The sequence below is a fragment of the Cetorhinus maximus genome, chromosome 2 (assembly GCF_964194155.1).
Source record: "Cetorhinus maximus chromosome 2, sCetMax3.hap1.1, whole genome shotgun sequence".
NCBI classification, from domain to species: Eukaryota; Metazoa; Chordata; class Chondrichthyes; order Lamniformes; family Cetorhinidae; genus Cetorhinus; species Cetorhinus maximus.
Window position 1 is genome coordinate 70,481,698 of NC_135880.1, and position 24,777 is coordinate 70,506,474.

A 24,777-nucleotide genomic window follows, 5' to 3' on the forward strand; every position below is an offset into this window, starting at 1 on the left:
TCGGAGCTGATCTCAGGGCTAATCATCTGACAAATGGAGGTCATGGTTTCTCTTGAGAGGTGGAGCCTCCTTTGGCATTGCACCTCAGACGTATTGAGGTCGCTGCATCGCTGCCTGTAAACCCTGGCAGCAGGATAGTGGCGTCTTCTGCAGTCCCTTCCACCTTAAACTTCCTGCTGGCCCTGAGCCCCTTGTACCTGCGCCTCTCCTCCCACAGGTCCCTCCCCTGGAAGCTGCATTGGGACACCTGGCCTCCTCTCCCTTCTGCCCCTCTCCCTCTTCAGAGGAGGTGCCTCCAGCGGAGACCACAATCCCCATTACCAGGGAAACAGAAGGCTGTCTAATACCTGGAAGAATCCACACAGCCTGAATCCTCCGGGGGCCTGGCAGACAGTAATGAGTCCTGGACTGAAGCCTGGAAATGCTCAGAATGAATCCCTGAACAGAGATGAAGCTGCCAAGCACCAATAAGCAACCAGCAGCAAACTATCTCCAAAGCTCCTCACTGCTCACACTGGCATTGTTGCTGACACTTTTTATCCTGCCCTTGGATGAGGCTTAGCAAATTGTCATCTGCCTGACTGTCCGTTTTGCCCATGCGACAAGTGCGAAATCGCACGAGCAACATAAAATCTAGCTTAATTGTCTTTTTAATGGCCTTAATTGGCCTTGTAATTGATGGTGGGCGTGACTCTGACTCCCGTTCACGCCAGCCAACCGAAATATTTTGAGCGCACGATGATGTCTGGGCATTCCCCTGACATCATCACGCGCTATTTTACGCTCCAGTGGGTCTGGCACGCACCCACCCGCTGAGCGAAAAATTCTGCCCACTGGCTTGGTACCCACATTGGACTCAGTCACGGGACCGACAAAATATGGTAAAACTCCAGCGAACATTGCAGCATGAAAACAGTTTCAGACCGGACTGAGTTTTTAATTATTTTGAAATGTAATGCCACCCACCCAGCATTAGTTATTAGAGCCATTTCCCCAGGTGCAAATGTCAAGAAAATGTGGTAGAAATGCATGTGTATTGCAGAGTGGAGGTGGTTGATCTCCTGTTGTAGGTGCGGCTATTGCTGAGATTCAGATGCTGTTGGCAGGATGTTCTTGTCTTATTTACCTGCAAGAACTCTCACAGAATACCGCTTTTCCCAATGAAACGTAGCACTGTGACTTTCCCCTCGAAGTGGTTTCTTGACAGGCTGTCTTCTTTTTATTCCCTTGGGGTGCCCAATTTGCCAGCATTCTGCTTTCATTCTCAAAGGGAATAAGTAACAGGAATACTATTGGAGGTAGCATTATTCCAGAATGTCTTCTGCTGTCAAACCGGTAGTAGACTCTGCATCACCTTGAAGTGATTTTGTGTATTACTGAAGTGATTTGTTCAGTGGAAATGGAGTCTAGTGTTGGATTAAGTCACAGGCTACGAGTGGAATGGTGATGGCAACAGGATGAAGCTGCTGACAGCCAAGTATTACTTTAAAGTATTACTTTATCCCTTTTACTGGATTTTTAGCCCATCAAGACTCGGTGTCTACGGAACCACAGTCTTTACTCAGTCACTGCAGAGGTGTTAAGGCTTGTGATCTGTAGGGATCAGAACTCCAAATGTCTGAGGCAAGGGAGGTATTGGCAAGGATTGGGATAAATCAGATGCTGTTTATTGCATCTTTTCACACTTCCTTTTGTTCTTTCCCTCTCAGTTTGAGATGCAATTACTGTAAAACATCAACGTAGCACTTTAATGGCCCACAGCCCACAGCTAATTAGCTGCTCACTGAACGTCTGGGTGCTCAGATGGAATGACTAAAATGTCAATAGTGACTGCTTGACTCGCTGCCTGAAGGCTGCATTCTTTACAAATCTGCCATGGCTGACTGCATTGCAACTGGTCTGGGGATGTAGGGGACACGCAAGGACAATGCTGGCTAAAAAAAAATGTAATTGTTTTGGTTGGAGTGGAGGAAAATTTGAAATAATTGTGAAAGCTGAAAAGAAACACAAAAAGGTTAAATGGATGTTTTCATAAAGAGAAAAAGAACTTCACTGTACATGGATTTTTCTAAAGAACGTTGTCATGTGGTAGTATGTTTTGATAGGAAGAATACGGGGGCGGTGGGGGAGGGGGGGGGGTCACTTATTACTTGGCCTCAAGTCTAGGTGGAGTAAAGGAACAAAGGGATTTCAGAATTTAAATGCACCATGTTGTGCCACTGGTGATCAAGGTCATAAAAAAAGCAAACCAAGCACTTAGCCTTAGAGGGATAGAATTGAAACACAGGAAAGTTATGCTAAACCTGTATCTTGAAAAAGAAGAATGAGGGGTGACCTCATAGAAGTCTTTAAAATTCTGAAACTTTTGTGATAGAGTGGCTACAAGGAAAATGTTTCCTTTTGTGGGGAAGAGCATAACTAGAGACCATTAATATAAGACAGTCACCAAGAAATCCAATAGGGAAATCAGAAGAAACCTCTTTACCCAAAGAGTGGTGAGAATGTGGTTGAAATGAATAGTATAGATGCATTTAAGAGGAGTCTAGACAAACGTTTGAGGGAGAAGGAAATAGAGGGTTATGATGACAGATTTAGCTGGGGAAAGATGTGTGCACTGAATAAATCTTCAGGACACTGCTTCCCATAGTTTGGGTTTTGCACTAGATGGCATATGACTCTAGAGGGTTGGATATCCTGGGTGCTTTCTGAAGATTGAATGTTTTTAATGTTATGAAAGGCCTGAATTTTTGTACAGATGGAAAGCCTCCCCATCTCTGCAAACATGGCAGCAGGGTGGCAGAGGCCTGAATCCAGAGGTCTCATCCCCTTTCTAATTTACACATCAGTGGTTCATAGAGGCAATTGTACATGTTAAAGCACAGCTGCCTCCGTCAGATCTGATTTTGGCTAGTGACATGTCCAACCAAATACAATGTGTGAGCTTTAGACCAGGTAGGAGAACGTCTGAAGCTGACAGAGCTCTTTGGAGAGGTAGGGTACTTTTTGGTGAGATAAGTTACTCTTGGAGAGGTAGGGTACCTTTTGGGGTGAGGTAAGTTACTCTTTTGGAGAGGTAGGGTACTTTTTGGTGAGGTAAGTTACTCTTGGAGAGGTAGGGTACCTTTTGGAGTGAGGTAAGTTACTCTTTTGGAGAGTAGGGTACCTTTTGGTGAGGTAAGTTACCTTTATGGAGAGGTAGTGTACCATTTCGGAGAGGTGGGGTAACCTTTTGAATATGGTCATGGGACACTTTGGGAGAGTTAAGGTGCCCTTTGGGATTGAATGTGGACATGAATTTGTATAAGAAGTGCATAAACTTATTGGAACTGTCAAGCTCACTGGAATTGTCAAGAGAGCTGTCAAGGTAGCTGTCAAGCTGTCAAGGGGTTTAAATCTCCTGCCCTTTAAGTTAAGAAAAACACAGTCTGCAATGTTAAAAAAAAAAATCAGTTTTCTATTTCACTCCGTTGACAGAAGTTTGAGGGTTACGATTATAGGACTAGTTCTGCGTGGCTGATTTCACAGCCTTTCATTATCACAGTTGGGTGCCTGTCAGTTTATGGTTATAAACTGTTTGAAGTGGTACTATGAATACAAATGCTTGTTTTCACAAGACATTAAAGGAATTTAAATGTAGTGAATGGGTTTTTATCAAGGGAAGTGTTTTTTCTTTTGAAATAGTGAATTCATCCATAGACACTTAAGAACTTAATTTAATCTTAGCATGGGTCCTGAGGTCTGCCCATGGTGGATACTGGGTGAGTTGGCATGGAGGGTGTAAAGACAAAGGGTGGTGGGTGGGGGCATGAGTTGGCACTAAGTTGGCATAGTGGCTACAAAGGGCCTTGTGGTTGGGTGGAGGGGCATAGGTTGGCATGGAGGGTGCGAGCAGCCATGAGATGTTTGTCAGAGGGCATATGTTGACATGGAGACTGTAATGGGCCATTAGGGGTAGGTGGAGGGCATAGGTTGGCATGGAAGGTATGAGGAGCCATGGATTGAGGTTGTTAACCCATGCCATGCCCATAAACTGGCAAAGTCTCAGGATCAGATTAATCATCATTGCACGTTTCTGCCATTTGTGCCCCTTTTTTTCTTAACAGCTTGGTGGGGGAGTTGGAGGGCACTAATAGACGTGCTTTTAAAAGCTATTGAATATTATTGTTCTTAATGTACTAAAATAAACTGACTAATGTGCACCAATGTAATTATCCAATGGTTCTGTATATATTAAAGTAATTTTCAGTTAATTTAATTTGGGTTATGCACAGGCGGTGGGTTAACACATGATTTTAAAATATTTATTTTTTGTGGTAAACCCATTTCCAGCTGTATTAATCAAATTACACCAAGTTACCACTCTTAAATAAAGCAAGAAACATTTTAAAACTATTTTAAAAATAAAATTTACATTAAATATGCTGCCTGGTTTCACTTGTTTATGGCAGGCTTTAAATACACCAATATCCAAATGAGCTTCAGTGAAAACTTGAGAAATAACATTTCTCAAAATTAATGCAATTTTAGGCACAAGTTGCACCCTGAATGGCAATTGCGCCTGAAGCAGAAACTCCACCTCATGTTTTTATTTAAAGACTGTACTTATACCACACTACCGATCTCTAAAGAGTGCAAACTGTAACTGTCAAGACAGGAATTTTCTCAAAGCAGATCTCCCTCCACTGCCTTGCATTGCTAGAAGTCCAGCAGAAATCCCATCGGTGTGTTTCTGCATCCAAGGAAATGTAGTCAATTTTTTTTAAGCACATTAAGAACAATTATATTCAATAGCTTTTAAAAGCATGCCTATTAGTGTCCCCCCAACTCCCGCACTGAGCTGTTCAGAAACAGCTTAATTTTAGAAGCCTTCTCAAAGGGGCACAATTGGGCACAATTAGCAGAAACTTGCAATGATGATTAATCTGAACCTGAGTCTTGGGCAGGACTGGCTTCTAGCAAGATGTTTTTTAAACCAGCACAATAGGAATTGCGGAAACTCTGTTTGATCTGGACATACTTTGTGCTTGAAATTCCACGATCTTTTGTGTTTGGCTGATTTTAGGTGAATTGTGTTGGTGCAGCCCAGTGGAAACTGGGCCAAAACATTAACTCTTTTTTATGTTGAACTGTTCTGAATCTCGCAAGGTCTGTATGGTAGTTCTACTGAGCATGTGCCACATCTGGCTAACAGATTATTCTGGGATGGTGGGAATAACATAGTAACAATGATTTTTGATAATTTACAAAAGAAATGAAAATAGTTAATGATGTCTATTACTATTTAGGTAAGGCAGTTCAGTCATTCGTGAATCGGGGATTGTTAGGGATTTGCCTGAGTGACAGGAGCACTCAGCTCTGCACATACAGTACAGTTAAAATCACGAAGTATTGTTTGTCATCATCTAAGCATAAACAGTTTTTTCCTTTTATTATAATTCTGCAGGAATTGTAATTTATTATCTGTTACCATGTACTGTTTAGATACCGCTCCAATGCAACTAGTCAAATAGAAACTCACCTCCTTCCAAATAGAAAATGGATTTAAAATATTTGAACAACTAAAGTCACTGTTAGGGGAAATAAATACTTATTTTAAAATGATTTTATTGCAAAGTGTGTCACCTTGAAGGTTAATGTGAGAAATCAAAAATATGTCATTTGGGAATAAATCCTCTGCCAGTGCAAACTCATATTTATTGTTAGGTTCTTGGCTGTCAAAATCGAATTAACAACAAATACAAGTTTTCTAATATAAGTTTCTGAAGGGGACACAGTGCAGATTATTGATGTGACTTTTGAAGAAAATGGGTGAAATTAAACTCTTTTAGTAAATTGTGTGATAAAAAAACTGAATGAATGCCATGAATATGATTTCCACGCTGCATATTTTTGCAGAAATGTGCGTATTCTTTTGCTATTGAGGTGACCTTCACAGTAGGCATTTGTAACCATATGTTGTGTGGGAATATGATACCTGAACAAACAGTTTTAAAAAAAGTCAGTTGATCAATTTTGTGACTGCTTGAATTTTAACATTATTTGTCTCAGGTCATTCCCCAGAAAAGGTCTGTTTTTCAATACAATGGGTAAGTGTCTACTCTTTATTTTGGTTTCACTTCTGTGAAATCTCTTTCAGATAGCAAATAGTGATTTTAAGATTACAACGCTGTAGCTTGGGTTGTACTTTGAATATAAATAAGAATGTTTCACAGAAAGTAATGCATTTAAATATGACTTTCACTGAGAGTATAAAGTTCAAGGAAAGGGCTATTTTGTTTTTAGAGTAGAGTTCACAGATGGTTCTGGATTAGAATACTGTACCTTATGACTTTCACTGTTAGGCTGTCCGATGATTACAACTGATAAACACTATTTGATCAGTTAAACAAAATGTCAATGATCTTGGATGTGTATCAGATGCCACAACTCAAATCATATCTGTTCTATCTGGAAGCAATGTACTTTGCACTAGCAAAGTGTATGCTTGAGGAAAATTGCTTGCTGTCACCCTGTCAGTTTGAAATTAGTTGGAGAATTTTTGTCTCATTGAAGGCCATTAACTAATATAAATGACGGGTTCCTTTATCCCATATTTATCCCAACAAACTGGCCAAGTCACTCCTATAGGTTGGCATCACGCTAAAAAATATTTTATTTCAATTGGGTTACTGACATAATTTTAATAGCAGGCAGGAATTTTACACAACAAAATTTGGATTTATAAAGCACCTTTAACATCAAAAAAAGGCACATCACGGAGGTGTAATAAAACGAAATGAATTAGTGTCTTTATTACTAATATAATATCCTATTGGGTGACACCATTCTATGTTCAGCTTTGGTCACCATGCCACAAAAAATGCACAAGTTGGAAAGGGTACAGAGAAGAGCAGTAAGACTGACTCAAAGTATAAATGGAATGGGTTATGAGGAAAGATTAAGCTTAAACTTTGCAGTCCAAAAAGCAGGCCCTTGAAAATTAACTTTCAACAAAAAGGACAGCAGAATGCAGGGGTATGGGAAAGGGCTGGGGAGTATGTAGGGCTAGCTGATTTGCTCTTGCAGAAGGCATGGACATGATGAGCCAAATAGTCTACAGCAAATACTGTAATGAGTTTATGATTCTATGAATGTTTTCTCCTTTGTGAGTAGCAACCCACTATCTAAATTCTGAATACCCAATGTTTTGAAATTTGCAATTTCTGAGAAGGCAATTTTTAGGAGGTTGAGGGTGAGCCTGAAGTATATAAGCTATCAATTCGTATAGATACAGTAAACTTAAGTTGTTACTTCAGGTAAACCTAAAAGGTAGGATCAATGACAAAGATGAAGATTAATACAGAGAAAATTTAAAAGATATATCAGGAAGAACTTCTTTGTTCATAGAAGCAAGAAAAGGAGAGTTCTGAGTATTGCTGAAAAAAGAGACAGTTTTGTCAAAGCTTTTTGTCTCACGCTCATCAGGACAATTCGCAAGAATACTAAATGTAAAGGGAACAACAATTTATACTGTATGAGAAGCGAGTGCTGATTGGTTGGCAATAGGACTTTGACATAGAGGTGTTGCCATGGAGAATGCACCCATTTATGGTGACTGACAGTTAACTGACAATCATTGTTTGAAATTTATACCAGGCAGCTTGACTCTGATTGGTAAAGGCATTGCCCTGAGGAACCAGTGAATCTCTATCAGTTATTTTGTTTAGCTGAAACAGGCACAATGTGTGCCCATGTTTTCTGTCTGCAAAGAACAGGACCCAGTGTATTAATATATATAGCTTCCAGTACATGCAAATGAGCCACACTGCGAGCCTGACTAACAATCATAAATTGGTTGTTGGCGTAATTCTTAGCACACTGAGGATTATTTAGAAAATGTTATCCAATCATGGAATCACATTTAATGAACACTGTGCTTTGAGTTTTGCAGGCACAGGCTGGTTGGGTATGATCTGTACCTTGCCAGTTGCAAACAGCAGAAAGAACACGCTGTTTGGTAAGATCCACCAGCCTTTGGGATGTACAGCCTACATACCTAACATCACACTGGCATTGAAATTCATACACTACATCACTCATTTGTGTGATAGGCAGAATGTCTTTTTGGCTTGGCGGCAGCATCCTGTTAGTGGTGAACACCACTTGTGTCGCTACTGCATAGTAGCAGCATGAAACAGCAAGCTTCACCTGTTTCTCAAATTTTTTGAGATACCTTGCCCTTCCAGGGTAATCTGAGGTATACTGGACACATTTTAGAGCAGAAAGTGATGGCCTTAGGTCCGTTCATGAGTTTGCACGATTGTTATGAGCGTGCAGTTGGTAAAGCTGAGTTATTTAAAAATCCCAGAGGGAAACTTTAAATCACTGTCATAACCTATAATTTTAACCTATAATGTTATGTTTGAGATGCGACTCTAAACTCAAGAATCAGACCACCAACCCTTGAGGTTTTACATTAAACTAAATGAAACATTTTATTATTTACACAGCTTAAACTCTATATACACATGGCTACAAATTACTATTATCATAACTTTTAACGAATTCCCCAAATTAATGTCCATCAAGGCAACAGCAACCCATAGACTTAACCAGACACCAGGCAAAGCATTTTCACCTTAGGAATTCAAAATGAGGTTCTTTTCACTTAGGTTCCGGTGGAGACGTTTGGAGGCTTACAGCTGCTTTTGATCTCACATTGCCTCTGCCCTACATACATAACACTGCTGAAGTTATACCTAGCATCACTCATTGAATGTAAATTCTCATTGTATCACCAGCCTCTTTGAGCTTCACCTTTTAACAATAAAACCCCTTTCATAGTACCAATTTTATTAGTAATATAAACATATTGCTTGCTATATGCTATCTAGGTAGTAGTTTTCACCCCACTTCTTGAATGCTCTATTCAAAAAATGCAAATGCACGCTATCTCTCTTACATATCAAAACTAGTACACATCAAAGCACCCAGACTAGCTGTCTTTAATCCAGTTAAGACACACCCACAGGCTAAACCTCTATTTTAAAAGAAAAATATTTTCCAATAATATTATATACATTAATAGCTTCATGATAACGATATACAGTCCCAAAATTATCTGATCGGGGTAGCCATTATCCCACAAGATACCTTTGATGTGCCCTATTTTGGCATCAAGCTTGCATGGTGAGCAAATGGCTCGGGCCCTGTTTATGGGGTTGCTGATAAGGCCAATCTTATAACACGTGAAGCTGTAAGAATCCCAATGCGTATAATGACCAGTGAAGGTAGGCTTGTGGTAGCCATGGTAGAGAACCCCCTAGCAGATTTCTCAACTAGTATGTCAAGGAAAGGGAGTTCATTTGACTGCTCCATTTTGAAGGTGAATTTGAACACAGGATGGAACCCATTAAGACATGCAAGGAAATTATTACATGCAGCTGCAGATTTAAATGTAGCAAACATTTGGAAATATCCATGGGGTAGGAGGTTAAGTGTTATTCCATTAAAGACACTTTTCTCATAGAATCCAACAAATGTGTTTACGAGAGCTGGACCTAGAGGCGTTCCCATGGCAACACTATCTATTTGGACATACATGGTGTTATTAAAACAGAACTCGGCTGCGCAAGTTGCTGAGTTCATAAGTTCGATGAATACTGATTTACGCAATGGTGGCAGGACTAGATTGCCATGATATCATGCTGCAGGGTAAATATTTGGTATTTACATTTGGTATTTTCTTGCGAATTGTCCTGATGTGTGCAAGACGAAAAGCTTCGACAAAAATGTCTCTTTTTTTCAGCAATACTCAAGTTCTGTACTACCAAATGACTATTTGTATACCTGAGACAGAGGTACAACAAAGACTAAATTCAGGATATCAACAAAATAGTTTGACTTACAGGTAAGTTAAGAACAGGTAAGCTATCTATTAAATTTCTCCAAACATGTATTAAACCCAAGGTTGTGCCAGTTTCTTTCCCAACATATCAATAATGCTAAAGTGAGACATAGTTCCACGATCAAGCAAGTGTTTATGCGAGATGAGATTGCACAGATTGGTAATAAGGTTACTAATTTATGCTGTGCTCTGCATTGCTCTTGGTCTGAGGTATGCACATTTCTTTCATCTTTTGATTTGATCCGTTCGTGCTGTTATATTGCTTCAATAGATGACCGCACCATTTGAAACACGCCCACATCGTAAACCCACTTAAGCGGAAGTGGTTTGGCAATGCAATTAACAACACCACTAAACACATAACAAATCTCCCTGACCATGTGCTGTCAGAAAGCAAGGAGTTTGCTCTTGTGCATGGTTTCAATTTTGGTGTGCCTTCATCCCAAATCAAATGGGCAGAGGTATTTGCTGAGTTTGAACTCCTCAACTCCCAACTATCCAGCCAGAATCAGCGTCCACTGAAGACGCTGAATCCTTGAAAGTGTGCCTAGCTGATATAGTGCATAGATATTGCGGCATTCCGAACGACCCGTCTAATTTTCACATGCTACGCATTGTTGCAAGGCCTTAAGAAAGTGTTGCTGAGGCTATCACTTTTGGCCCTAAAAAGTGCTCAGTCTACCTCAGATTACCCTGGAAGGGCAGGGTATCTCAAAAAATTTGAGCAACAGGTGAAGTTAGCTGTTTCACACTGCTACTATGAAGAAGCAGCATGAGCAGTATTCGCTACAAACTGGATGCTGCCATCAAGCCAAAAAGACTATCACAAAAATTAGTAATGTGGTATATAAATTTCAGCATCAGTGTGATGCTAGGTATGTAGGCCGTACATCCCAAAGACTAGTAGATCGTATCACACAGCATGTCGCTTCCACTGTTTGCAACGGGCAAGGTACAGATCGTACCCAACCAGCCCGTGATTGCAAAACTCAAAACACAGTGTCCAACATTAGATGTGATTCTGCGATTGGACAACAGTCGCTAAATAATCTCAGTGTGCTAAGAATCACACTGACGATCAATTTAATATTGTCAGTCGGGTGTGCAGTATGGCACATTTGTGTATACTGCAAGCTACATATATTAATACACAGGGCTCTGTTCTTTGCAGACAGAAAGAACATGTACCCACATTGCACCTGATGGTCACCATTAGCTGGTGCATTTTCCATGGCAATGCCTTTACCAATCAGAATCCACTTGCCAACCAATCAGCACTCTCTTCTCATACAGTATAAATTGTTGTTCCCTTTAACTTGGTATTCTTGCGAATTGTCCTGATGAGTGCAAGACAAAAAGCTTTGACAAAAATGTCTCTTTTTCCAGCAATACTCAAGTTCTGTACTACCAAACGACTATTTAAAAGGAGAGTTGTTCACATTTTTTTTGTTGAGAAACCAAGATCCACTTTATTGTTTTGGACTTTGGTGGTGCAAGACACGACCAAAGTTCAAAACAATAAAGGTGAATGGATACTATGTCAAGGAGTTGTGAATAGATTATGTTGAGCTTGAGTTTTAAATCTTAACAATTGCCCTTTCTCCTTTAAAGCTAATCATTACATCACCCCTTTCCTCACACAACTAACCCCTAACTCCCTCCTCCTTGCAAGCTATCATACAACTTCCAACCTCCTTTTCCTCTCTAAAGGGCAAGGTAAAACAATCAGAGATAAGTAGTTCCAATATTTGACGTCTAGGGAAATAATGAATAAGAACCTGAAATAATTTTTGATTTCAAAACAGTGAAAATATGAGTAAAAGAAAATCTTCTGATTAACATATTTAGAACTCAGTCTAAATAAGCAAGGCAAGTTCAGAGGAACACTGACTAGCAGTTCAATAAAATCGAGAAGGAAGGTTGTGATAAAGAGGGTAACTGGCGTGAGAAATGGGAGAGTGATTGCCTATCAGATAACAACCTTTTCCTGTATCATGTGATGGAATAGAAAAAGTTACTAGAAGACCCTTCATGATCAAGGACCATAATCCAAGTTTGGACAATTTGGTTGATTGAAAGAATTGAAAGAAGTACAAGTAAATCGCTGCTTCACCTGGAAGGAGTGTTTGGGACTTTGGACAGTGAGGAGAGAGGAGGTAAAAATGCGGGTGTTAAACCTCCTGTGATTGCTTGGGAAGGTGCCAGGGAAGGGGACGGGGTGTTGGGGGTGATTTGAGAGTGGACCAGGGCGTCAAGGAATGAACGGTCCCTTCGGAGTGCTGACAGGGGCTTGGAGGGGAAAATGTGTTTGGTGAAGATCTGACAGACTTGACAAATAATCAACATTCATGTCAATTATGAAGGATGAACAAATGGAACAGCAGTGCCATTAAAATAGCAGAGTGAGGGCTTTAATGCAGACTGTTAAATGTTCATATGTTTAGAAATTATTGTTGCTGATATTTTAAGTAGGTTAAAGCATTCATTAAAGTAATGGACAGAGGAATGTTGTACAGAAATATTAAACATCACCAGTAATTTGTAGCCTAAAATTGCACGCTAGGAGAGAGATTCAAAAAGGTGTTGTAAAATCTTTTTCTCCAAATGAAACCTAAGTTGGCCTCTTTTTGCATCACTAAGTTATCAGTTCTAGAAGTACTGTTTGCTGAACTGTTCTTTCAAGATAAATGCCTGGCCTTCCCTCTAGGTGCACTGCTAATGGTCCATTGCCTATGTACTGAATTGCTACTAAGGACATGGTCAATTACAATTGGGCGCACAATCCCTTTTTCTGCTCTCTGCAGCCTTGTCTGCTTCCATGACAGTGAAACTGTAGAATCTATTATTGTTTTACAATCTTTATGAAGACACCATAGCTAAGAAAGACCAGTGATGATTTTTGGGAGTTAAGCATATTATCTGGGCTTTTGCCTGTTAACACACCCATGATTTTCCTGTTCATTAAAGTGAACGGAGGGCAAATTGTGAACTTGTGGGCACACAGCCGAGCAGCCTAATCACTGTGTGGCCGATACACAGATAGAATAATAATATGGATTCTTAGCAAGCTATTGCCCCCATCTCCAACTTCCCTTTCCTCTCCAAAGCTCTCAAATATGATTTCTCCTCACCAATCTGTGGCCATTTTCCCTTCAACTCCATGTTTGAATCTCTCCAATCAAATTTCCAACCCTTTCACAATATTGAACTGAAGCTTAAAGTCACAAATAACATCATGGCCTGAACTTTCCATTCGTCAGGCGGGTGGGCCTGACCCAATCGCGGGTAGGCGCGGAGCTGATCGCTGCCAGCGATCGGGGCAGCACCGCGATTTTACGTGGGCGGGCCAATTAAGGCTCTCCCAGTGTGACGTCCGCCGGGAAGCGCTATGTGCTCCCTGTGTGGGTGGGAGGAATCCCTAAAATCGAGAGTGCACTCTTTCGCGCATGCGCATGAAAGAGCGCACTCATCTCCCTGAGGCTAACTGCAGCCTCAGGGAGTTCGCCTCGACTTTTAAAAATATTAAAAATAGAAAAAGAAAAATCCCTTACATGTCCCCCCATGTGACAATGTCACATGAGTTGGGACATGTTCATAATTTCCGTAACAACTTTATTACAATTTTTAAAACCCTACATGAAATTTCATCCTGCCGCTGGATAAGGTTTCATGTTTTTTCTAGTTGCAACCGGGGCTCCTGGCCAGCCCGCCAACCTTAAGGTTGGACGGGCAGGTCCATTAATTGCTTAATTGATCCTGTCAATGGCCTCAAGTGGCCATTGACAGGTCGGCAGGCCCGCAGTTGATTTTGCTGCTCCCCCGCCTTCCTGAAAATTTAAATGGGGCGGGGTGACGTTGGGGGTTCCGCACTCTCGATTTTAGGGATTCCCCCCTGCCCGCACAGGGAGCGCATAGCGCTTCCCGGCGGACGTCATGCTGGGCGGGCCTTAATTGGGCCCTGCTTGCCGACGGTAAAATTCTGCCCCGTATGTGAATGTGATCATGGTGAAGTATCCTTTCTCATCCTTCTAGACCACATCCTTCATGGCCTGTGTGAAACCTTTGACATGATTGACCACAGCATCCTCCTCCAACAATTTTCCTCCTTTCTCCAGCTGGTTGGGACTTCCCTCACCTTGTCCCATTTCTCTATATCCAGTTGTAGTTAGAGAATCATCTGCAATGGCTTCTCTTCCTATTCTTGCAGTGTTACCTTTGGACCCCGCCCCCCCATTAAGGATTGCTCTCCCATTTCTTACCTACATATTGCACTGTGACAATGTGGTGGTCTTGTGGCTCTGTAGATAGTGCTCCTGCCTCTGAGCCAGAAGCTCCAGTTTCAAGTCCCATGTCAGGACTTGTTGGCTACAGAAGGAGTGTTCACAATGTGGTTCAACAGGTTGATAATCGCCCAGCTAATCCTTCCAACACTTCCCCACTATTCCCCAAAGGGAAAAAGTGTGTGAAGGTCTGAAATAAACAAAACCTTTGCAGCAACATCCAAAAATATGTAAGTTTCCACATGTATGCTGATGATACCCAGTCTAACTACATCACCACCTCTTTCAATACCTTTAATCTGTCACACTGCTTATCCTATTGATTGAGCTGTAAATTCCTCCAATTATTGGACTAGAAGATATTTGCCATGACAGACAGCCTCTCCATCATGGTGAAAAGAACACGGAATTTCCCTTTTTCGGAAGAGTGTAAATGGGGCAGGGCGCATTTTGCACATGCATGTTTAAAGGAGGCCATTTAAACTAATAACTGCCTCCACTGTAGTCGGATTTTACTAGCCCAGAAGTGTGGAATCCAAAGTGTGCAAAGTAGACCTTATAAGAGCAGGTGTATTTCTTTGGATAGCCAGGAATTGACTGTTGAATTTGCTTAAAAATTTTATTCACAGCCCCTGAAGTGGCACAAAATAAATTCCAAAATCCATAGGGTGGGACTCCTGGTGTCGCAGGGCAATTATTTTTACCCCTACAGACTCATGCACCAAGGTGCCAGGAACTTAGGAAATGGGAGCAGGAGTAGGCCATTCAGCCCCTCGAACCTGCTCTGCTATTCACCTAGATCATGGCTGATCTCCTATCTCAAAGCCATTTTCCTGCATATCCATATTCATATCCCTTGATATCTATAATACCTAGAAACCTATCAATCATAATGACTGAACCTCCACAGCCCTCTGAGGTAGAGAATTATAAAGATTCACCTCCCTCTGAGTGAAGAAATTCCTCCTCATCTCAGTTCTAAATGGCCTACCACTTATTCTGAGCCTGTGTTCCTTGGTTCTACAACCCCCCAGCCAGAGTAAACATCCTTCCTGCATCTACCCTGTCGAGCCTTGTAGGAATTTTGTATGCTTCAATGAGATCACCCCTTGTTATTCTAAATGCTAGAGAATATAGGCCCAGTCTCCCTCAATCTCTCCTCAAAGGGCATAAAAGAAGTTTGTGCTGGAGAAGGGCGCATAACACTTCATGCGAAAGAACATAGAAGATGGGCATGGCACCCTCGTACATAGAAGCCAGTCACCATGAGCAGCCAGAGGCCAGATGGAGGGTAGGAGGACCAGGAGGAAGAGACTGCCACCCCCACACCAGTAAGAAGGAAGAACAGAGGCAGGAATACTAGGTACTACCCTGTGGGAAGGGTGTACAGACATAGGATGTCATATCTCAATATGACGAAGAACCAGTGTCAAAGGTGGCTGAGGTTAAGCAATGAAGAATGACAGACATATGTCACATGTTCCAGCAGCAACTCGAGCCACAACCCATCGACCCCCAGACCCTGCCATTGACTGTAAAGGTAACCATCGCTCTCAACACCTATGCCTCAGGATCTTTCCTGGGATCATCATGAAACCTGTCTGGTATATCCCAGTTGGCAGCACACAGCTGCATTGAGACTGTAACTATGCCCTGTATGCTCATGTGGGGGAATCACATTAATTTCCCTGTTGATTTGGCATATCACTTGCAGAGAGCCACATCCTTTGCCTGATTAACAGGCTTCCCTCAGGCACAGGGTATTACTGATTGCATCCATGTTGCCATAAAGGCCCCAACTCAAAATGCAGACATCTTTGTCAACCGGAAGTCCTCCCACTCAATCAATGTGCAGGTGATTTGTGACCACAACAAGGTCTTCCTTCATGTGTGTGCAAGGTCGCCTGACAGCTGCCGCGACTCTTTAATACTAAGGAGTTCTAACCCCCCCCTAAGCTGTTTCTGCCACCAACACAGATTCATGGTTGGTTTCTCGGGGACAGGGCTACCCCATAAGAACTTGAATATGGGCCCCCTTTAGGAATCCACAGAGGCAGAGCGCATCTATAACAGCAGTCATGTCATCAGGAGTACCATCGAGTAGGCAATTGGCATTTTAAAGATGCACTTCAGGTGCCTTGATCGCTCAGGCAGAGTTCTGCAAGGTTATCAAGAATAGTAGTGGTGTGCTGCATGATGTACAACATTGTGCAGCAGAAGGTGACGATGCCATGGGCAGGGCTTCAACCTCCGAGGAGCAGGAAGATGAGGAAGTGGAGAAAGCCTGTCCTTTCAGAAGATTCTGAAATGAATGAGGATAGGGGGGCCACCAATGTCAGAGCAGCTGGGCAGCCTGGCCATATAGCCAGGGCTGACTTTGTGCAGGACGGTTTCATCACCAGCTGGGTCCATGTGCAAAATAGATTCTTATAAATTCCTCCCATATCAAGATTGCCATGAGCTAGTCCCTAGTGACATACTTTCACCTACAGAACCTTGTATATTGACTCCACAATTACTCAAGGGACTGCCCATCCCCCACAAAGGAAAGAAAACACATCTTTGTGTCATACATCCGGTCTCCAACGATCCGGAGACTGCAAGATTTGGGCTTTGAAAGAAAATTATCACAAGGCCCTGCGTTAACTTTAGCAGCACTTCCACACCCTGGCCTTGCTGGGTTTACCCTGCATCAACACACTGTCTTACACCCTCCTGCAGCCCTGTAAATATCTTGGCCCCTATGTTTCAAAGCTGTCGGTGCCTGTCATTTCATTAATAGATTGGTAGCTGTTGCAGAAAATAACCATTCTCTGTGTTTTTGTTAAAAGAGAAGTTTCAGATCCATTTAAAATATTTTGTTTTAACATGATATTTTAACATTTCTGTTATTTCTCTTATATGGTCAGACCAAACATGATGCACAGCAGCAAAATAATAGTTTTTCAGATATCTTGTTTATTTAATAATTGATAAATAACACGTTATACAAATATCATAGTGTAGAGTTCCATTATGAGCTAGTTTATTTTTTTCCTTTAATCTGTTTTAAGATTGCACGCTTTAATGTTCACTGTCCCACTCAGAAACATCACTGACATTAATTAAGTTGATGTCACTGTCACCTAATCAGTGTCAGTAATGAGATTTGCTAACTATTAACCAGAAAGTAATGAGACATCCCGGTGTAACTGTGCAACATCTTAGCCTCAATTCCAACCTAAACCACCCAGAGAGAATGGGCTCGACATCCATCTAATTGCCTGTTCGGTTTTACGAGAGGGTACAAAATGAGCCTCCAAACCTGCTTGGATTAGGATTAAAATTGGGACCCCTGAATCTGACATGACAAAATTGTCTAAACTCAGTTTTGCTCAATATTTTGCTAAATATTGAACCCATAGATTGAGGCAGATATAACAGGAGAATGTTTCTTATGCAGCATGGTTGTAAGTGCACGGAATTATGACAAATACGCTAACATAAATCCAGCCGTCCCAGTGGGTGCTTATATGAAAGGCAGGGGGAAACTTCAGGCATTTATAGTGCCTCCTCTTAAAAGTCATTCTTGATTAAATAGAGAGTATTTCATGGGGAATCATGATGTACCATTTGTATTATGGGTGAGGTGACCCAATAATTCAAGAGTAGTAATAGTTTTCCACCAGAAATGCCTTCATTTATTTTATTGAGATTTATGATTAATTTCTGTCCATTGGTCTAAATTTTCCAATATTTTCATGCTCGATTTTTGAGTGGGCTCAATGGAAAAAGGAGCAGAGGGGCATTATACCTGTTTCCATACCTTATGAAAACCATGCTGGAGTCCATGAAAATTAACTTTTTACTATCCTGATCTTTATTTCCACTGCAGTCAATGGAGCATTTTCACCAATGTTACACATCATTTTTAGCAGATAATCAATAAGGAGCAATGAAGGAAGTAAAGTACACACACTGACAATGAGTATTGAAATGACATGCCCAATGACAGTGGTTATCACTCAAAATTAATTCCTAATCAAAAATACAATCAGCTACATCTGGATTCCCTATTAGCAACATGTTATGGATTATGTTATGGGCAACAGCGCAGTACTGTACATAAAAGATTGTTCCAATTGTTGGTGATTTTATGGGTGGATGCTTATTTTGATTTCTGTCCTAAAATGACCTACCATCAGTTGTAACCTATGCCCCCTCATTCATGTATCCTGGCATACCTTGAAACAATATTTTACTATAGAATTTAATACAGACACAGTGTCTCAAAACTGGCAACATTGAGCCTGTCCCACCCCCCCCCCCCCCCACCCCCCACCCCCAAACCAGCTTATATTTCACCTCTTTTCTATTTTTACTTAGTTCTGTTGAAGAGTCATACGGACTCGAAACGTTAACCGTGTTCCTCTCCGCAGATGCTGCCAGACCTGCTGAGTTTTTCCAGGTGTTTTTATTTTTGTTTTGGATTTCCAGCATCCGCAGTTTTTTGCTTTTTACTTTAACCTTGAGACCAAGTCAAAGCTGGAATTTGGATCTTACTGGTTTTCAGTTCGGGTTGTTTGGGTTGGGTCAAGGGGTTCGGGCTGCGTCAAGTTGGATGGAATCAAGGGTTGCTCGGGCCACTTGTAGCACAGGAAAAAACCTGTGCATGAAGCCAATAACCAGTCCATCATGCCACTGAGCCAATGTAGCACCTGGACAAACAAGCCAGTAATTTTACTCATTTAATAAGAATTAAAATTCATGCATGGCAGCTGATAAAAATATCTGTTTTTCAGACATCTCTGTATTTTGGAAGCTGGATTTGAGACATTGTATCTCTACCTGATATGCAGTTTACTGTTCTAAAGACGGTAAAAGAGCACCAGTTTTTCCAGGCTTTGCTTGTAAGTCAGTTCTTTCACACTAGGCATCAGCCTGTGTCTTGTCTATTATACACCCCTTAGCTTGAACATTTCCTTGTTTCTTGGTGATCAAAAGCAGAATCCTTGAAGTGTATTCAGACTCAGGAACTGCAGAGTTTCAGCATGAATTTTGTAGCAATTTTATTTAAATATTCCCTCATTTTATTGCTGCTTAACAGTGGTTTTGGTGGAACAAACTTTAGAGCTTTTCTTGAGTGCTTCTGGTGCAGAGTTCTGCATGTCATGAATGTGTATCAGGAAATTAGATGTGGCTCTTGGTGTATGAAGCTCTCTGTTGGAAAAGCAACAGGTGTTAAAAAGCAAACCCGTTAAGAATGAGATCTAAGATCACCCTTGATCTCTTTTCACTTCACCTTTAACTATTTTTCCTTTTCTTTTGTAAGGTTCTTCCAACTTGACGACCATCTCCATTTAGTATCATCTGTGAATTAGGTGACTGAATCAGTAATTTTAACTTAACCTGTCTGACTGACTGAAAAAGATTGACCACTCATTTTATACTCTGCTCAATTTTAATTTTCAATGATATAAAGGAAGAGTAAAATCAGGTGTATTACGGGTGGCCACCCAATTAGGTTACCTCTGGCCGCATTAGGTTAAAATAGCCCTAAAGTCAATAAGACAGCATAGGGATAGAATCTCAGGAACACTCCTCTTACTACTTACCCTCCCTGACTCTGCCATCATTTAGTACCAATTGCTTTCTTTTCTTTAGCTAACCCCAATTCAAACCCAAGCTTATCTTGAATTCCCACTAGCTTTCAGTTTCAGTAGTGCGGAACTTCATCGAAGACTTTTCTCTCATTATTTCAAGAAAACAATTATATTACAAACGTGCTCTTTTCAGTTCCTCAGAATTTTTATTCATTTTAAGTCCACGTTCCCTCACCTTTGCAGATTTTTTTTTACAAGATGTTTCCATCAGAATTACATTAGCTGCAACACTAGGGGGCAGGCAGCTACAGTAAATGTGGTCTTGTTGCTTTTAAGATAGTGCTCGGGGAAGTAAATCTTATTTTATTGTTGCAGTTATATAGACAAACAATCCTGTAGCAATTTCAAAGATTTTATCTTTTATGCTCAGTAAAATAGAAACTTCAACTTTACAACACTTTAAAGTAATCCTTTTGATTGTTTTAGTTATTAAAATTAGACATTTCATTACATTTATTTACTTGATCTTTACAGTGATGTGGAGCTTGATGAGCTATTTGTATGTACTTTGAATCTAGGAAACCATTCCAGAAAATTGCTAGGCACCATAGGACAACTGTAATGAATAAAACAAAGGGGGGATGTTTTGACTCCTGAAAATTGTTTGATTTTTATTCATTGCACACTGTCCTCTAGTGGAAACTAGCAGAGTTCAGTAATTTTGCACAGTGCTGCTAGTAACACTGCGTGATCAATTGTAAATCAACCACACTCTCAAGTTAGATTTATGTAATCTGTACAAAATCTAATACAGCAAAATCACTAGCTACATATGATCATTTTCATATGGCACTATGGATGAGCCAATTAAATTTTATCTGTAACACAAAAATACACCATTGCATCACTTCAGTTGACACCTGACCTCACCTCAGCATGACCTCATTGCTCCAGAAATGGAGCTGCATCAGAGTAAAATTATTCTCATCTTAACTTCATGCATGTTTTATCTATTTTGTCAAAATATATTTCAATAAAACTCTCAAATATATAAGTGATGTAACCACAAAATTGCAAAATGGGCTGAGCAACATTGCTCAAGAATCTTATATATAATATATAAAAGATAACATGAACAAAAAAAAATTTCTGGTGGCCTCAGCATTCATACAAACAATGCTAAACAAAAAATCTACCGTCTTATCACTTCACTGTTAACATTATTGGATTTATATATCAGAACTGGAGTAATAGGGCTTGCGTTTCAGTTAATCTGACAGCAGAGTTGTTATTTTTTATGTGGAACCAACTTCACCACTGACTAGTCTAAAACCCAAGAATGCCTATGTTCACAACCTTAGCATCGATAACTCTTTTGGTTCCATCCTGACCCTCAGTCCCAGAAATACCATTGTTTGTCCCACCTATTACTCATTCCTCTGCTCCCTCATGCTTTATGAATACCCTGGTCTCACATTTTCACTAGCAGTAGCTAATTCCCCTGGGTTAAATTATCTCAATTAGTGTATCGAAGTTAAAAAGCAAGTGGTGCAGCAGGTAAGATCAAGGATGATTGAGATCCTGAAATTCATGGGTGTGCAAGAGCTTAACCTTCTCTTCCTCTTTTTCTCTTCTTCATCACCTGGCTTGCCTTTGTCATCTTCAACTGATGAAAACAAAGTTTGGTTTCCTTCTCTCTTCATCATTTTCCAATTCTTCCTCCTGCAGTGTGCCCCCACCCCCACACCTGCCCCCAATGTTGTGATGGATGTACAAGAATGGAGGTGGAAATTAAGAATGGTTTAGTGTTATCCCCTTGAGATTAAGAAAACAGAAAAGCTTGTGGTTGTGTGGTGCCTCACCAGGATGCTATGATGACTGTTTAGGTGTGCCGTCATTAACTTGGCACTGGGTACGGTGTTTTTGACCTCACTATCTCATACATTAGGAGCACAGTGTCTCAGCATGAGCTCCATGCCCTTGTCTTTAATCGAGGGACCTCTTGGGTATGTCCCGTTTGGTGACTAGACGGATGTGAATCCACCCCATGTAAAATTCTGTTAAAACAGTGATATAAGTTTTAATGATGTGCATGGAAGCAATTAATATTCTGTATGATCCCAAAAGTATCCCCCTTAACTAGTGTGCAGTAAGAAAAGTTAGTTATATTGTTCTTAATTTTTGAGTTGCTTAGGGTAGATGGTTTGTTACCCTTCCTGCCCTGTCAGGTCATTGAACTATTTACAGCACTGGTTTGCAGTCCTGGGGCTGAAGGAGTGCCAGGGTCAATGTCACCTCTCTTCACATAGCACGAAAAGCCAATTTTTGCATGTGCTCTTGTGTGGAGATCAGCTGTCTGTATCTCCTCTGCTTATTTCATCAAGGAGGCTTTGCTAATTGAAATTTTAGGCACATTATTTCTGCCACTATACCACATCCTTGTCCCTTCTTTGCCTGCCTCCAGCAGATGTTCCAGTGGTAAACACTCTTGTAAAGTAGTGCAAAAACACTTAGAAAGCTAAGTCAAGGTACTTGAGAATGAAATTATTAAGCCAAGCATTTGGCTACTTACCTGTTTTTTTCTCCATGCTGCTACTGCAGTCTTCAGCCAGAACTCTAATTCTAAAGGCTACACTCTACTTCCAAGCAACCCAATGCATTATTGACATGTTACACAGGATTGACACCAATTACTCCTCCAAATGATATTCAAATGAACTGACCCACAAAATTCTTGTAAAAGAGCTCTAGAAGTATAGCTCATCTCACATTGGGTCTGACTATGGGGAAACTTGGGGGACAAAAATTATTTTTATTCTTTCCTAATACAAAAATTTTGGCTGCCTGAAAATTATTTATTGGTGTTAATAATGATTTCCCCACATTTATTTGTTCCTGCTTCTCATCTGTTTTGGGGGAGGAGACTGCAGAAGGTAAGCCATTGCATGCTCCTGCAATAAATAGACTTGCTTTCAATCATTTAAAGAAAATACCAGAAAAAATATTGAGCAGAATTCTGAGAGCTGTAGCTCACAAAGTGCTTACACAGACTGAGGGTGGATTTTTCCGTGCCTGCTGGTGCTGGGCATGATCAGTTGTGTGAGCGGACTATATGGCGCGATCAGTTTTACGATGGCGGGAAACGAGTTCGTGACCGTCCGCTCAACCCGCCGATGGTGGGCCGTGATTCCTGCCATCAAACATCGGGGGCTTCATTGTATTACATCAGCATATCATTATCAGGCCAGACCGCCAGAGTCGTCCCCCCCCGCTGGATTGTCTGTCCACATCGGCCGGAAAGCACGCCGACATATTTCACAACAGCACACAAAAGATGTACACTTGGCGGCCTGCACTTTGAGGGGAATTCGGAGGTGAGTACACAGTAACGTTGTGCAGCGCTCACTAGGGTTGCTTGCTGGACTTCAAGCCTCAGGGGCGTAGAGGGGTCGGGGTTAAGGGCAGCCCTGTGGTTGAGGTGACTCATGGTGGGGGTGGGTGGTTAAGAGCAGCCCTGTCATTGAGGGTACTGATGGCAGGGGTGGGTGCAAGGGCAGCCCAGCCATTGAATATAGTGCATGAGAATTTGGGGTGGGAAGTAGGGTGGGTGAGGGAAGTGGCCACACATTAGGGAAACCTGTATAAAGTGGCCATTCCTCTGCAACTGAGACAGTTCAGGCGCAGCCACATTGATATGATTGGGGTCAGGCTCCTCGCTTATCTGTCTACTCAAGCAACGCAGAGGCATCAAAGTGCCACCAAGTGCTCCAGAGCTTCCCCCCACCATCCCACCCACCACCCCCAGCACCCCCCCACCCCAAACCTCCCACCCCCCCCACCCCCCATCACCATCCCTGCACCCCCCGGCACAGACTGCAAATTCTTGAGTGTTTTAGTGAGCTGCAGAACAGCTGGACGATTGCACATGTTGTACAATCTCCTTGCTAAAGTTGGCCATGGAGCAGTCACTGCTGGAGGCGCTCACAGCCCCTTGCAATGTCAGCATCCCGGTTTGGACCAATCTCCCCCATGGTCCAAGCTAACAGCGCAGGCATGCAGCACACTAAGCTCTGGCTATCCAAGTGGTGGCCAGCATTCTGTGGGAACTGTTCAGGGACCATCACACTTAACCAGGGCAGGTTCTTAGTGCACTCATGCTAACCACATATCTCCCTCTTTCATCCTTCAGGAGGAGTACATCAGGATCATGGAGCCTGGTGAACTAGCTGATGGCCTACAGAGCACGGAGAAGACAGAGAAAAGAGTGACTGAGGCTCCTGGCAGTGCAGAGGCAGGAGAAGTAACCTCAGCAAGAAGGAGAAGCTGGGCTCCTGCACAAGCCACCCAAGAGCCACAGTGAGCCATCGCAGGCCGGCATCTAGCGACACCCAGAGTCTATAGACACCGCCTTTCATTCCTGCAGATGACCGAAAACCAGTGTCGCCGAAGACTTCGCATGTTTAGGGAACTGGTTGGTCACATCTGCCAGCTACTGCAGGATTTGGTGCCATGGGAACATGGAGGGCATCCACTGCCAGTGGCCGTAAAAGTGACCGTGGCATTCAATTTCTATGCCAGGCTCATTTCAGGGCTCCACAGGTAACTTCTGTGGGATCTCACAAGCCTCCACCCACAAATGCATCCATGAGGTCATGAATGCCATATTTGCAAGGACACAAAACTTTGTGCATTTTGCCCAGGACCAGCACAGTCAGGATGCAAGAATGATTGGATTTTCCCAGATCTCGGGTTTCCCACAGGTGCAGGGTGCGATCAACTGCACTCATGTGGCACTCAGGTTTCTGTCGCAACACAGGGTGAACCACATCAACCGCAAGGGATTCCACTCACTGAATGTGCAGCTGGTGTGTGACCACCTGCAGGACCACATCCTGCAGGCGTGTGCATGGTTTCCAAGGAGTGTGCATGACGCCTACATCCTCAGTCGGTCACAGATCCCTGGAATCTTCCAGGGTCCACAGAGGCTGCAGGGATGGCTCCTCGAGGAAAAGGGCTACCCGCAGAGGAC

General features: G+C 41.9%; 1 protein-coding gene across 1 annotated transcript in view; it reads left to right on the plus strand.

The window, feature by feature from the left end:
• Window positions 1-6,027: 6,027 nt before the first annotated feature.
• krtcap2 (keratinocyte associated protein 2) overlaps window positions 6,028-24,777 on the plus strand; it is a 303,563-nt gene continuing 284,813 nt past the window's right edge. The window contains exon 1 of the mRNA XM_078565988.1: window positions 6,028-6,086. Within this exon, the coding sequence (XP_078422114.1) occupies window positions 6,083-6,086 (4 nt within the window). The 5' untranslated portion in view covers window positions 6,028-6,082. The remainder of the gene's footprint in view (window positions 6,087-24,777) is intronic.